A 15,249-nucleotide genomic window follows, 5' to 3' on the forward strand; every position below is an offset into this window, starting at 1 on the left:
ATCAAACTCAAAGTTAGATAATATGTCTGACCATATCCTTATAACCTGATAATAACCCTGTACTTCGTCGACATTGTCAGGGAACTTTGTAGCTGTAGGATCAATGGAACCAGCTATTGAAATATGGGACCTTGACCTTGGATGTGCATTATAAATCAGAATCTTCTTGTTTGATGTCGTTTATGATAATATTTGGTAATGTTCAAATAAATATTTTGTTTCTATTCTTTGAAGATGAGGCAAAATATATTAACTTATAGAATCCATATTCTGTACTTTATGTTTCACAGATTGATGAGGACAGACCATTTATGGAACTGGGAGGTGTTCCAGCGAAGAAAGAAGAAAGGTATGCCATAAGTTACTTCTGCAAGTGCAATATTTTCAAGGCATCATAATTTGATTAATGTATTCACTTGCTTCTACATGTGCTTAATTTTCTGCTATATATTAGTAATGCATAATGACATCTTTTTTTGTTTGAGGATTACATATAATCTTGCAGCTATCTGTGTAATATTTTGTTCCATATTGATTGGCATCAACATTTTCAGCAATGACATTATTTAGCAAGAAAAGGATAGCCATATGGCTTCATATATTTTACTAGAACTGTCCCTTTATATACTATTTAAGTACACAGATAATAGACGTAAACTTAACCTTTATGATTTTATCATTGACCTCAAAAATTGGAAACATCGTACATGAGCATGAAATGTGGATGTGGATTTGTTGAAGATCCAGATTATATGTAAAATTTTAGTCATGGTATGCTATTCCACACCGAACCGGACGGTACAGAGCGCTACCAAGGATACGGTATGAGTGGCATACTGATACTCAGTACGTTGAACCGACCTTTGACTATGTTCTTAGAGACTCTTTGAGATCCTTTGGGTTCTTTTCTACTTATCAATGAATCCTTTTGAAAATTGTCTAGGGTCTTGAGACCAAGGTCTGAGTTTTAGAATATGGCCTAGCATCTTAGCAAGGCTGTTGAAACATATAGGTGACTATAGTTACCCTGCATTGCAAATTGACACATTCCGAACCAATTGGACACAGTATACATTTTATATGAAGGATTATTTGATGCATACCTAAATGGGTTAAATTTCTCCATCCTAGTACTTAAAACATGTCTCATAAATTGTTTCTACATTATCTATTTTGTATATCTAAATGGTTCCAAACCATTTATGATAAAACTTCCCTATAGATTGATGTAAAATTGATATTAAATTTATATGTCATATAAATTAATATAATTAAAAGTTCTCACCCTGGTCTAAGTGGATCCAATTCACTATTAGGTGGCCCCACATGATAGGCATTTCCAGCATTCTAGGACTATAAATGCATTTGGGCAGATTTGGATTAAGAATGATCTCTACATTGTTTTTGTTGCCCTTAGTTGCGAAAATCAGGAGTGGGAGCTGGTGCAGGTGCAAGGAAGCTGATATCTTATAAACACTTGAAGTAAAGAAGTATTTGAGAAATGAGTGTTATTTCAAGTTTTGGGGGAGTTTCCGACGTTACCCTAGATAGAAGCTTCTGACTACTAAGATGTGAACACAACTTTGATTTAGATAGGAACTTATTTTATGTGGCATTTAATTAAATACTGTTCAGTCTGATAAGCAGTGGCTGAGAGATAGGCAATTTTTTCTAATAATTGGATCCAGAGCTAGGCTCCTTAAGCTGGTTATGAATCAAGTAGGCGCAGTCACGCCTACAGTTCGGGACTTGATCGGCAGAGTCAATTTGGTTCTTGGATTTTAGTTATCTTTCATCTACTATATTATATCTATTGTATTATATTATATCTGTTGTATTACCCAGTATTTCAAATAGGGTTTTGGCCACTACCAGAATATATATGCAAGATGCCAGCCTTGGCTGGTACTGGTACTGATCGAAATATCTTTCTTAATGTTGGCCATCCACAGATTGGTTGTTCTGCATGTTAATTGGACCATAGAAGATGAGCCTAATTGGTCAGCTTGAAAATCCTAAATGGAGATAGAAATTAATTCAGTTTGAATGCAACTAAGTTCAAGATTAATGAAAGCTTAACTCAAGCATGATTCAAATATGAATTTCAACATTTAATGAATTCAAAATTAAATAAAAAAAACTCAAGCTTGAAACGATCTTAACTGACATACTAGGCCCATCGGATCTAGGATCCAAAAGCTATGTATATATGCATCTGCTTTCGAGCCTAATTGAGCCGAGCTTTGATCGAACCAGGTCTATTTTTGGCTCGACTTGAGATTAATTTCGATCCTAGATTGCTACTTCAAGCTTGGTTCGTATAGCTTCAGATCAAGCTTAAACCGAGCTTTCTCCCAACTAGCTGAGCGAGTCAAGCTCAAGCTGTTCGGATTGTTTGCCACACCTAATTTGTAGTCAAATTAGTTTCAACATTTTAATAATGCGGAAATGATCTTAAACCAAGAGTTGTTTAGATTGCTGGTTCAAGCTTGGTTTGTTTAACTTCAAATCAAGCTTAAACCAAGAGTTGTTTAGATTGTTTACCATCCCTAATTGCAGGCAAATTACACCACCAAACCAAAGAAAACTGGAGGATATGGGAGAAGAAAAAGACTTACCAACATCACCATAGCACGAAGCTTACAGTGGTATTTTAGAAGTCATCAGAAGATCAAAACACTCAACCCTGTCAAGAAGTCGACATCTCATTACGTTTGCGCATCTTTGAGAGTAAAATAAATGAGGACTCAATCATGTTCCACCGCATCAACAACAATTTGTGCTTTGTCAACATTTGCTTGTGAATGGGGAGACTGAATTAATCTCTCCAAAGAGATTTTAAGGACTTGAAAAGCCAAATGCAAGCATAGAAGATTCCAATTGCCACATAGCAGATTATAAACTATTTATAATATCAGATGGCAGGAAAAGAATGGTCTTGAAGTTCATAATTTTCTGTCAAACTGGTATATTAGCTACCTTTCCAATGTCGATAAATACATTCCCTGCAAAGAGGAACAAGATGGTGGTAGTTTATCTACAGCTGACTTCAGGTATTTTGTCAGTTCTTCTATTTGATGTGTCATCATATACACTTCTTCAGCATGATTTCTAGTTGACCAATCCTCTATTTGCCTGCATGTAGAAGGAGAAGAAAGGGTAATATCAGAAACACAACAACATATGGAAGGACCAGGAAATATAATAAATAGATAATTTTCATCCTTCACTAGCAGACAAAACTATGTAGAAGTCTTCCTGCAAAGACCATGTAATGAGTGATATATTTTCTGGAAGTCTAGAATAAAACATTGTTAAAACTAAAAGCCCTTACATGCAGCTATTTTCATTAAAAAATCTAAATCCTTTCACAATCCATGTTGAACCCAAGCCCTATCATTGGCTATACATTGCATAATACAACATAGATATGGAATAACTCCCAACCTCCTCCCCCTCTCCCACCCACCCACAGTGATACATGAGGAACCAATAGAATTGGTCCAATTAACCAAGTAATGCAGGAAGATTGTTCGGTAATAATCCAACTCAAGCAGATCCATTGCTTCAAAATCCAAGTCAGCAATTGAATTTTTCTAGAAATCTGCTTTCCAATATAATACAAGACAAAAGTCCTCCATGCAGCTATCCTCGGCACTAAGTAATCAATGCACAACGAGACACGGTCTGCATCAGAAATTGGTCATTTAAAAGAAAACAGAAATGAAACAGGTTACCTCCCTAAAACAGTCATCCCCCATCTAAGCTCCTGAGCATTGCGAGAGACTAAGTTGCTATTATAGTGTCTGCTTTGCAAGATAAGCAATACACAAAAAGAGGCATCTTGTTACCCAAAAAATTGCCAGTTATAATCAGCACATGCTGTTACTGTAAATTAATAATCACCACCATCATACTCTCTCTCTCTCTCTCTCTCTCTCTCTCTCTCTCTCTCTCTCACTCACACACACACACACACACACACACAAACACACACACACACGCACGCACACATACAATATTATAATAGGCGGGAGCACTGCCTTAGATTTACCTGAGATGAACACTTGGGGACCACCTCTCAAGGTCCTAATCCAGAACCTCCTCTTAAATGGATGGGTGCAACTAGGGTATGGGCTACTTTGCAATTTCATCTCAGATCATAAAAAAGACTAAACAATATTTATTTAATTGATTCAAGGATAATCTATGCCATACTTCTCAGTGATGGATCAATAAATACAACCTTCCATCTTCTTGATTCTATCTAATAAGTCAAACAGCAAGACAAAGCAAGAAAAAAATAAGAAGAAAAACATAATACCTTGAACTGACTTCTGAGACAGTACTACAGTCTGAAAATAACACCTTGACTACAGGTTGCAGATCTGATGCACAAAGTGGTCCCTTTTTAACATTTTCAGAACAATAGCTAGAAGAGCGCCAGGCCTTTGAACTTAAAAGGACCAATTGCAGCATTGGACATTTAGTTCTCAGATCCCTGACCACTGTTCGGAATGAAAGTTCGTCTTCTGCACTTTCAAGCAGAAAATGTACAAAGACTCTTTGCAATGTGTGCTTCCTGTAGTTTGTCAATACGATAATATTTTCAGTATCAAACAAATTTTCAGATGTCAATCAAAATAAGGAACTAAACGAAAAGTCAACAATATTTCATTGTTCTGAAGCTTTCAGAATGAGAGCAAAGAGCAAGCTGGCTTCTTTCAGTTACATTACAGAATCTCTTTGATTCTCCTTTTTGTTGGATGACTTCCGCAGCATTCAAGAATTAGTATCAACTTACATGTTTGAGTTATATTGAGTTATTGTTCACTAACAGTTTCATATTTGATCTCAATTTTAGAGAAGAACTTGAATCTAACAGATTGCATTCTGAGATTGCTAGAAATGTGTGAACATTTCAGCATAGTATCCATAAAATATAATAGCTGACATGACTCATATGCATACATCTTGTTATATATAAGCAAATATTGCATATCTGCATGGCATGCATTTTGGCCTCAATTGTTAGAATTTTTTTGGATCGATGCTACAACTTTATTTATAGGATTTAAAGGCTCCAAAGAGCATATATTTCACAGAAAATATCACACACATCCATCATCTTCTGTCCCTTTTCCGGTTTTCTACTCCCAAGAAGTCACCAAGTGCACCTTGCTAAATCTCATCCAATCAGTTCTTCACTGATTGCAAATAGGAGGAAACAGGTGCAACAGTGTGATACAGTGCCCAACCACCTTGACTCTCTCTCTCTCTCTCTCATGTAAGGTTTCCTCCAACTGCACATAGTTAGGTGCTACTCCTGGAGGATGATGACTAGCTTATCCGCCAGCTTGGAAAAATGACCAGCTTGTTTCAAGGTAATGTGTTGTGTCATGTGCAATAACTGAAACAAAGGTAGACGAAAACAGTGACAGTAAATTCATAAGGTCGCCACAGGCAATATCAAGACTGGGGACAGGATTACACCAAGTGATGCTCCTGCATGCATACACAGATACACAGACATGCATATGCGTGCACTTATACATATACATGTACAATGTATATGTATACACATACCTGTGATTTTGGTTTTTGAATAAGGCATAGACCTAGATGTTCATCTAATTCTAAATAATGGATCAACATAAGGCTCCCTCCTGTAATGACTTCCAACATTGCAAAATGTCAAGGGTTGACATATCTTCTTGTATAGCTGCTGTGTCATTGAATCAACACATTTTAATGTTCGAACAATGTTAAGTATTACAAAAGAAATACATAATACTATATCTTTGATCACATTGTTATCTATCTATAATAATGTTTGCAAGTCTTCGCATGATATCCTATTTTACTCATCCTTTTGGAACAAAAAATATTAAAACAATGGAAATGAGTTACTAAAAGTTTGCAATAGAGCCATGCTGATAATAAGTCCCATCTTACTTTTTGAAATAATATATCAACTTTAGTGTGACAATTTCCTAACTGGAACAAAAAGCTGAAAAACACTTCGGTGATTTGTTTCTGAAAGCATAACAGAAACTTCTAAGGGGCATGTGGATGCACTTGCATCCTATACAAGGACAGAATTGCCAGCGCATTAGATTCATATAGATTGTTTGTTGGCCTCGATTGCTGGACTAGTGAGCATTGGAAAGTCCATCGAGCAGCATGTTTACACATTACACAGCAATCCTTTCCTGAAGTAATTCATTATTTGCAGAATTTTTAAAAATTGTTGGATATCCAACATTGCTGATTTTTCCCAATTCTTCATTCTTTCGTACTGCTTTCAAACAACAAGCCGAGAAACTTTCTCAAACCAGCATGAATGGGCATTTAGATGCCATAATGAGAATGTGCCACTAGACATCTATAACCTACATACCTGGTTAAAACTTAATGATTCTTGTTCAAAGACAGACACTAGAATTTATATCTAAATCTGATAGAAACTGACCTGAATATGTCGTGAGGTCCGCCAATAGGAACACAAGTAGAAATGTAACATTTAAATAGTCGAATTCCACCATCTGCGAGAACATTTTTGCTTTTAGAATAAGGATACGACCCAAGAGGAGATAAGCAGTTCCTGCAAGAGAATTCAATCCACTCTATATCACTTGAAATGTTGGAGGTTCTAATCATAAAACCACCTCCAAGAGGACTATTGTCTATCTGGGATTTCGTCGGTGTTATTGACATGCCAAGTGCAGATCTTCCATGATGAAAGTTTAACGAATAGTTTGTTTTATCTTCACAACAATGGCAATGATCTTTAGATGTCTCCTCTGCAGAAGCTGGAGGAGGATTCTCAAGAACATCTGAGCATTGCTTAATGTTAAGCTTCAACAGATCCACATCAATGGCAGTCTGCATCACATCCAAGCTAGGTTGAGCCAGATTAGTAGTTTCTTTGGAAAATGATGTAACAGTGCCACAGCAGTCTGACGAGTTAAGCACAGGGCAAGACAAAACATTAGTACCATTTTTATATCCAGATGATTCTGTTCCAACATCAAAATCCACTCTTCCCACCTGAGCAGCACAAGTTGATGTCAAACCAGCATCAGGAATGCTTTCACAAAGATTCCCATAGACGCCTTCTTTAGGTGCATTGGTTACATTATTTTCCATCAAATTCGGTTTATTCCACTCTGAGTACTCCTCTGTGCACTGTTGAAATGTATCATCCTGAAGGTCATCCTTGCAGATAATAACTGAAGCAGCATCTACTAGACAGGTTCCCTCAGCACAATTATAAGAGTTGATGTACTCAGATACTAGTTTCTCACTTATACCTCCAAAAGAACAGCAGCATGCCCCAAACCAATTGTCAGCCACCTCTCGCCAATTCACTGATGGCATTTCCACAAAACATCTGACAACAATAACAAAAATTCACATAATTGTTTGATTTAATCATGCAACTAAAAGAGAAAGTGACGATGGCAAAATGGCTACATAAATTGTTACACCTCAACAATTGCAAAAATACCAACTTCTACCTGAGAGGTTGCCTGGTCAGCTTTGTTGAGCATGCCTTGCAAAAAAAATGTACACCATCGGCAAAAAGTTTCTGTATATCTGAATCACATTATTGGAGGACATAGAAACAAAGAACATAAGAAAGCAAAATATTATAGTATTTAATCAAAATCATAATCTGTATACCCATTGTCCACCAAAGTCAAACTATCCAGAGCACAACCTAAAGACCTCCCTCAATCAATAGAGTAGTTTCTGCTGTCTTGAGAACTAACATTCAGTCATGCTATTCATTGATATTTGAAGAAACTTAATAAGAAGCATTTGAGAAAAATGTTGGAAACAAGGTGGAGGCCAAGCTCATTGCACAAAACTTAACATCACTACTTTACTCTCTTCAATATAATGATAACAAATTGCTGGACAAACCAGGATATTACTACAATATTCTTTCTTTGTTACTAGTTATTACACACTACAGCCAATTACAACTGAATCCCCAAATCAAAATTTTATGCATCCCACATCAAAAACCAAGCTTTTGTCAATGTATAATCGAAAATGAGATTTTTAATGAATGTACCGCAACCATTCAGCGTAAAAGAGAGGAATTTAGACTTGCCCTGACTCACCAGAATCCAGAGTGAGTGGAAGCAACCGATCCGAAGACCGATCCCCATCTTCCTCCACCTCCTCCCCAGCCGAATCAAGAACCCCACGGAAATTCGCCACGACCGCATGGTCCACGGGGAGGATCAAGACCAGCTTGATCTCAATATGGTCGCTCTTAGCCGTGCAATCTATGGGGCATCCGGGATCGATCAAAACCCTAGGAACCGGAACCCTGAGAGAAACTTCATGGTTCCCCTCCTCCTCGTCGGTCCAGGAGACGAGGAGCAGGGATTCGTCGAAGCGGAGGGAGGCCCTGAGGATCGAGCATCTGGCGGAGGGATCGAAGCCCGCGCGGAACAGATAGAGGCGGAGGGTCGGAATGTGGGCTAGGTTTTCCCAAGTGAACCGCCATGACCTAGGGTTGTCAGAGGCAACGGAAGCCATTCCCCCGTCCTCCACGATTGCGGACATACTTATAATACAAAGGTTCGATCAGGTGTTATTTGTAATAATTCCCTTGGCATTATTTTCAGGACGAGTCAAGTTGGTTTGGGACCTGTTTCAAATTAAAAGATTATATGAGGATTACGTGAAAATGACACGAAGTTTTGCGATGGTTACTTTGAACTAATTTCGGCGCGCGCTGTGCAGGCATTGGCCATCATTGGAACCAGCGGACAAGCTTCCAATTGCGTGCTGGGTTTCCGATCTCTATTTCGCACTGATGTCTGAAAACAGTCCGCCGACATCCGCTTTAGCCCCACAACGCACGTTCACAGATAGCACCCTCACAATGCCAAATAATAATAATAATAATAAAAGAAAAGAAAAAAGAAAAACTCTAATTTTTCTAATTATTCTCAATTCAAATTTAAATTGCTAATAGAGAAAATATTGGACACGTCGACTTGGACTGGACTGTCCTCCATGATCTCGGTATAAATCGAAGTGAATGACTTCGGAGAAAGCCGAAGAGCCGATTAACACATGCCGATTAAGGCCGACAGTTCTGGCAACCGACAGTTATGACAGCATTACTGTCGGCTCATGATCAACACGGTGTACCACCAATGCAAAATAATGCCTATATCGTAAATGTACGACTGGCCACTAACGCACATCACATCAACTCAGGTGACGACAAAATGGACTACTCTATATAAATGGTAGTCCGAGAGGTTCTCAAGTATGAGATATGATATTCATTTAGAGCAAACTCTAGTCTGCTAAAATTTCTTCCTTCCATATTATTGCCTTCCTATTTTAACTTATACATCGGATGGGTCTCCTATCGGAAACTCTCCAGCAAGCAGATTTTTTGCAAGCTATCCTCAGAAGAAATCAACTTCTCCATACCTCGGCCACCTTGTTCAGATTAGTTCTCGCCGATCTCTAGGTCAGCTGAAGTTGGGCTCCAGCCTCGGGCAGGCAGCAACAAGTGCCAAGAACATTTCGTTGCTATTACTTTAAAATGCAATACAATTTTTTTTATCACACACTTTCGAAATATATATAAATTTCTCATTTCTAAATTGAACCAACATCTGGGAAAACTTCCTCATTTTTTATTCAAAAATTGGCTGAGGAATTCTTGTAAAGATCACCTTATACAATATTAATATTTATTTATAATTTCTGATCTTAAACCAATTTATGTACTCAATCTTTGGCTGAAATAGTCAAAAATTTTAATTACATACTCATCTGTTTTTGAAGTCAATCGTGTTTTTTCTTTTTCTTTTCAAGAATTCTGAGATGAATTTTTCACTGCACATGCAATTTAGAGCACAATAATCTGAATTTCACTTTAAAATGTAAATTGACTTGGAGTGCACATCAGAGCTCAAAATATGCTGAGAGTTAAAGGGTGTATACTTTGTGCCATTTTATCTTTTTAATAACAGAAGTTAGTGTTTTGTTTCACTAGTCTACCACAGTTCTATAAAAAATTATTGAACAAACTACCTGAATTTGAAATGTAACTGGACACCAGATTTTGGATTACAGAGTAGACATTTAAAGATGCTTGCATTAAAAAGGAAAAGAATGTATTCCAGTTATTATACATAGAGTGAGAGTCATGTGAACTTCATAAGGTATGTAGATTGTGCACTCGTTAGAATTTTCATATGGCTGGCGTTTGAAAAACGAATCCAAACAACTGAGGTTCTGGTTCTTTGAATAAAAGGATGGTATGGTTCTTCGATCTGCTGTTTGTGTGGAGCAGCAAATGAAACAAGTGCTCATCTTCTTCCTCTTCATTGGAATTTCAACAAAAGTATCTGGTTTGATGTGAAGGATTGCCTTGGTGTTAAGGGTGTTATTGTGGATGGCTTGGAGGGAAACAAGGATTAAGGAAGCCCCAAGACAGGGCTAGGATCAATTGATAATTGCCATTTGTTCGAGAATTTAACATGCTCATGAATTGGTGACCAGGATGTTAGATCCTCTGCTGCCACGTGCGCTTGATGTTCTTATTTTCTTTTTTTTTCTTTGTTTTCTTCTCTTTTAGCTACCAAGAGCTCTGCTTTCCTTCTTAGAAGGTCCCTGAAATGACATGTTGGGGACTAAGTCAATGGGATTATAGTTATTCCTGCTGCCTTTGACAATGGCCCATCCTTGAATTTTCCAAGAGATTTCTGAAAGTAGGAAGATAGACACAAAAACAAAAATTTAATCAATATTCCTAATACAAGTTGCATATGATGCTAATTCTAATTTCATGCATTTTAACAGAAAAAAAAAAGTTGATCCGATGATCTTAGCCTTGAACTATCTAGTATATCTAGCGAAAACTTCCAGGAGGTATAACCTTCAAAATATTCTTCTGATTTGCTACTCATACATTATCCAAAAAAAAAAGGTATGGATGTAGATCTCGAATGATATTATCGAGAAAGGCTATTGGATGTTGTCAAACATGTACCATTTTTTTTTAACTTTTTGAGATTTGTAGATGGGACTTCAGTTTAGAAGTTTTTTTTTTTTTTTTTGAATTCTATTAATTCCTTCTTGAAGGTAAACTAGGGTTCGGTGACCCTTAATAAAGATAGAGGTTCCTTGTTGGAAAAAAAACCATCCTAAGTTTATTATAGCAATGAACAACCAATGATTAATTAATTCTATTTTTCTTTTAATAATTTTTAATTTTTCCCTTTTCTCTAATATCCAATTTTGTTGATATGGGTAATCTTGGAAGTACAATCCTAGCTTGTAATTTTATTGATCAATTTAGGAGCCTCATTAAAAAGATGTTTCCAATTAAATGGGAAAGACCCGTGGCCAATGCACGCTTCTCTAATCCATTCCTTTTATCATCATGTTAGCATGGTTGAATGTGCAACTCTAAAATCAAGTTCATATAATATAGCTTCACCCACAATTCTAGAAACATAAACAAATATTGGATGCACTTGGGTCAAATTGGTACAAATTAGAGGCCGGCTCCAAATTATTAATCCAATCTCAATCAATTTTTAATTTTGAAACTCGAATAATACCAGTCAAAATAAGAACCAGCCCAAGCTAATCCAATCAAGATCTGGTTGATTTGAATTATTCTCGTGTTATCCTAAAATTTTTTAAAAAAAATCAACAAATAAATTATAGATATCTATTCAAGAAAACATCATAAAGTACATAAATTAATAAATAATATATTCAAAGGCATTTTATAATAATGAAATCCAAAACTCCTATAAATCTGGTATAAAAGATATGACAAATATGGGTCCACATTCCTACTTTAATGTAATAAACTAGAGGGAAATAAGGGAAAGATAGCACAAGACATGTTCTTAAGATCTTCTTAAATCCTTCAAAATAAGCCTTTTAATAAAAATCTTGTTTTATTTATCAATGTAAAGTTAATATCAATGATAAACTCCTGATGCTACAATGATAAAAAAAAAAACTATGCATGGTAATTTTACAACGGGATGATATGCACCATGATTAACAAAAAAGAAACACTAGTCTATATATGTAAGAATATATGATGAAGAACATAAGTTAGTAAATAACATATTCAAAGACATTTTACAACAATGAAATCCAAAACTCCTATAACTACAGTATAAAAGATATAGGAGCTATGGGTCCAAATTCCTGCTTTAAAGTACTAAAGTAAAGGTAAATAGGGGAAAGGAAGCACAAGGCATGTGCTTGTGGTCTCCTTAAATCCTTGAAACTAAGCCTTTTAATATAAATCTTGTTTTATATGTCAAAATAAAGATAATATCGAACATAAATTCTTAATGCTATAACGAATGAAAAAATATATATATACAAGATTAATTATACAACCGTGCATTTTGCAAGTGACAACATGTACTATGATTTATAAAAAAAAGAAACACTACTAAATTATTATATATTTCCTTTTCCACAAACTTCTCAGTTGCATTTGTTCTGATAAAACTCCAATTGGTTATGACATCAAGGTTCCAGGTCTGTACTACGTAATACTCGCATCCACGCATATAGCCGAGCTCTCTTCTCAAATCAAACAAAATCTAAGAAAATTCCAGGGCTGCTCCTTTTTGGTTCAATCTCATTGAATAAAAGAACCAGTTTTGCTGACTTTTCCTCCTCGTTCTTTCCGGTGTAAGTTCCTAGCAACTCCAAAATCCACACAATCTCCACAATAAAACTGCCAAAATAATGGATATCCGAATCATCCAAACACCAAACAAGAGGGTGAGGAATTGCTTATACCCTGTCACATGGTATAAGCAATTCCATGGAGAGGAATGGAATGGCTATTCCACCAGTTTTGGGCCTCCATATCCCTCCTTATTAATTTTTTAATATTTAAATAATAAATAAAGAGTACATAAGTAATAAATAATACTAATATTTAATATTATAAATTAAATACTATTGATGTTATTAATTATTGATAATATTAAATTACCAATATTATTTCTTATAACTTAATAAAATAATATTAATGATGCAATATTATTTTATATTAATATAAAATATTTATATATTTAAATGTTAATATAATAATAATAATAATAATTACTAAAAATTGTCGAGGTGCAATTTTTTAACAATCTTACCCTATCATACTTAGTAATTTTTCACAAATGGTGGAAATGTAGTTTTATTATAAGAAGGGGGGAAGGGGGGCCCAGTGGGAGCTGCTACGCGAGTGAGGTTTTCTCTCCCCCCCTCCTATTGTCTAGCAAAAAAAAAAAATCACAAATGTGTTCAACACTATTGTGAAGCAAAATCTAAAATATTGTTATTTGGAAATAAGGATATCAATCTAGTTTAACCTTTCTCTTGTTTTTTTATTGGTAGTCTACTTGGTTTCTAATATAAAAATTATACCTGATGCAGATTTCACTTCTTTTGAGACAACCAAATGATTGATGATGCCATATGTAAGAAAAGTGGAGCATCACAAAATTGTGATATTTTATGTTTTGAAAATCTTTAAAGGTTACATATCTCTAGAGTTGATTCTCATTTTATGCCTGATTTCTAATGATTGAAAATTTTATTTCCATTCCTATTTTTTAATGACCTTTTCTTCTTTGTTGAACAAAGATTTTGATGACCATTTATCTACCTATTAAACAGAAATGAGAGAGGAAACTTGACCCCTTTTTAAAATTCAAAAAAAAAAAAAGAAATATCTTAGAAAAATCGCACATCACGCAGGTATTGTACTTGTTTTATATTTAGTCCCATGCCTTGTACACTTACGCATTATTGTGTGGAAAATAGATATATATATAAACGTTACCAACTATTCAATGGATGAACATTCGGTAAGACATCAAGACTAGATATAAAATGCTAGTTATGTAACGTTTATATATATCTATTTTCCATACAATATAGGGGGAGGGGGGGGGGGGGGGGGGGGGGGGGGGGTGGTAAAAGTTCACAACTTGGGAAACTCCAGTGCACATTACCGGAACCATATGAACAAGATCATTCCCCCACAGATTTATTCAGAAGCACGAGAAGTTAGTTGATAGCCTATTCTATATGCCAAACAAGGATAACAACTAGAGGAAAACTACTAGAGCATGTCCATCAAATCACCGTTCAAATCATCGCTCTTATATTTGGGACAGTAATTGGTGGAGCGATACATGGAATTAACTGGCACAACATATCCCACATACTACACAATCCTAGAACATCACATGAGGGAAAGTATACTAACATATATATGACAAGTGATCCAATATGATACTAAGCGATGCAATGGGCATGTTCGGATTAGGAATCATCCATGGCTTGGATCCATCCAAAATTAAACCATGATTCAATCCATCAACTAATTGGATAGTGTTGGGAAAGTTATGAGTGTCAGGATTCAATCTGAATAGAGTGGGGAAGAGTGTCATAAGAGGTATCTCACAAAGTCAATTGTCCTTCCAAAACATATTTCATATCCGTTCTAATTTCACAATGAGTCCTGTTCCAAAAGGGATGGAGGGAATCGATCACATCACACCAGAATTTTGAACATCTTCTCCCAAGATTCTACCATGGAGATAGCATGATTTACTTGTAATAATTCCTATGCACTTCTTTTCTCCATGGACAGGGTCGCTCTTGAGGTATCTCCATCCCCATTTGGTTAGAAGGGATTGGATTATAAGAGATAAATCTTTGCTCGATACCTCCTTCTTTTTCAAGACAAACAGTACTCCAATTAAACTTGGATGGAAAGAAATCTTCAATCGAGATGGTGAAGAGGACGAGATTTAGTAGTGGTGGTAATTTCTTGGGCAATCTAGTTGGAGAGAAACAAGAGATTAAAAAGGAAAGCTTGTTCCAACCATCAGGTTATAGCTAATGGAAATTGGAGCTTCTTATTGACTAGTTGGACTAAGGGTGCTAGTGAAACGAAGGTGCAATGTATTGGTCTAGCATTCGCTAAAGTTTTGTAATGCTGTTTCAAAGCCTGCCTTGGTAGGCTCATGTTTGTTAGTGTATTCATTTTCTGAATGAATTTGATTGGACGAACTTCAATCTTTTACTCTAAAAGAAAGTTAACACAAAATGTCTTATTTGATAAATTTCAATTTGTTTTTCTACTCCCACACTCATGCCACTTTTTTTCTCTCTCTCTCTCTAATTACTCAGACGACTTCTTTATTGTTTAGT

General features: G+C 35.9%; 1 protein-coding gene across 1 annotated transcript; it reads right to left on the reverse strand.

Moving 5' to 3' along the window:
• Nucleotides 1–2,872: 2,872 nt before the first annotated feature.
• On the reverse strand, nucleotides 2,873–8,583 carry LOC103722524. Its single transcript, XM_008813109.4, has 5 exons — nucleotides 8,133–8,583; nucleotides 7,521–7,599; nucleotides 6,473–7,393; nucleotides 4,325–4,582; nucleotides 2,873–3,135 (listed from the first exon to the last, which is right to left on the reverse strand). Exons 1-5 carry the CDS (start codon nucleotides 8,581–8,583, stop codon nucleotides 2,976–2,978), a joined length of 1,869 nt encoding a protein of 622 aa, XP_008811331.2. The 3' UTR covers nucleotides 2,873–2,975.
• Nucleotides 8,584–15,249: the final 6,666 nt, after the last annotated feature.

This window comes from Phoenix dactylifera, chromosome 16 (genome assembly GCF_009389715.1).
Source record: "Phoenix dactylifera cultivar Barhee BC4 chromosome 16, palm_55x_up_171113_PBpolish2nd_filt_p, whole genome shotgun sequence".
NCBI classification, from domain to species: domain Eukaryota; kingdom Viridiplantae; phylum Streptophyta; class Magnoliopsida; order Arecales; family Arecaceae; genus Phoenix; species Phoenix dactylifera.

What these genes read in the sequence shown, in the direction of transcription:
- LOC103722524 (XM_008813109.4), bottom strand. Translation starts at nt 8,583, where the DNA reads ATGTCCGCAATCGTGGAGGACGGGGGAATGGCTTCCGTTGCCTCTGAC. An exon ending in CTGACCAGGCAACCTCTCAG is followed by an intron (nt 7,394 to 7,520) that starts GTAGAAGTTGGT and finishes TATTGTTGTCAG; the next exon opens with ATGTTTTGTGGAAATGCCAT. An exon ending in GGACCTCACGACATATTCAG is followed by an intron (nt 4,583 to 6,472) that starts GTCAGTTTCTAT and finishes GACAAACTACAG; the next exon opens with GAAGCACACATTGCAAAGAG.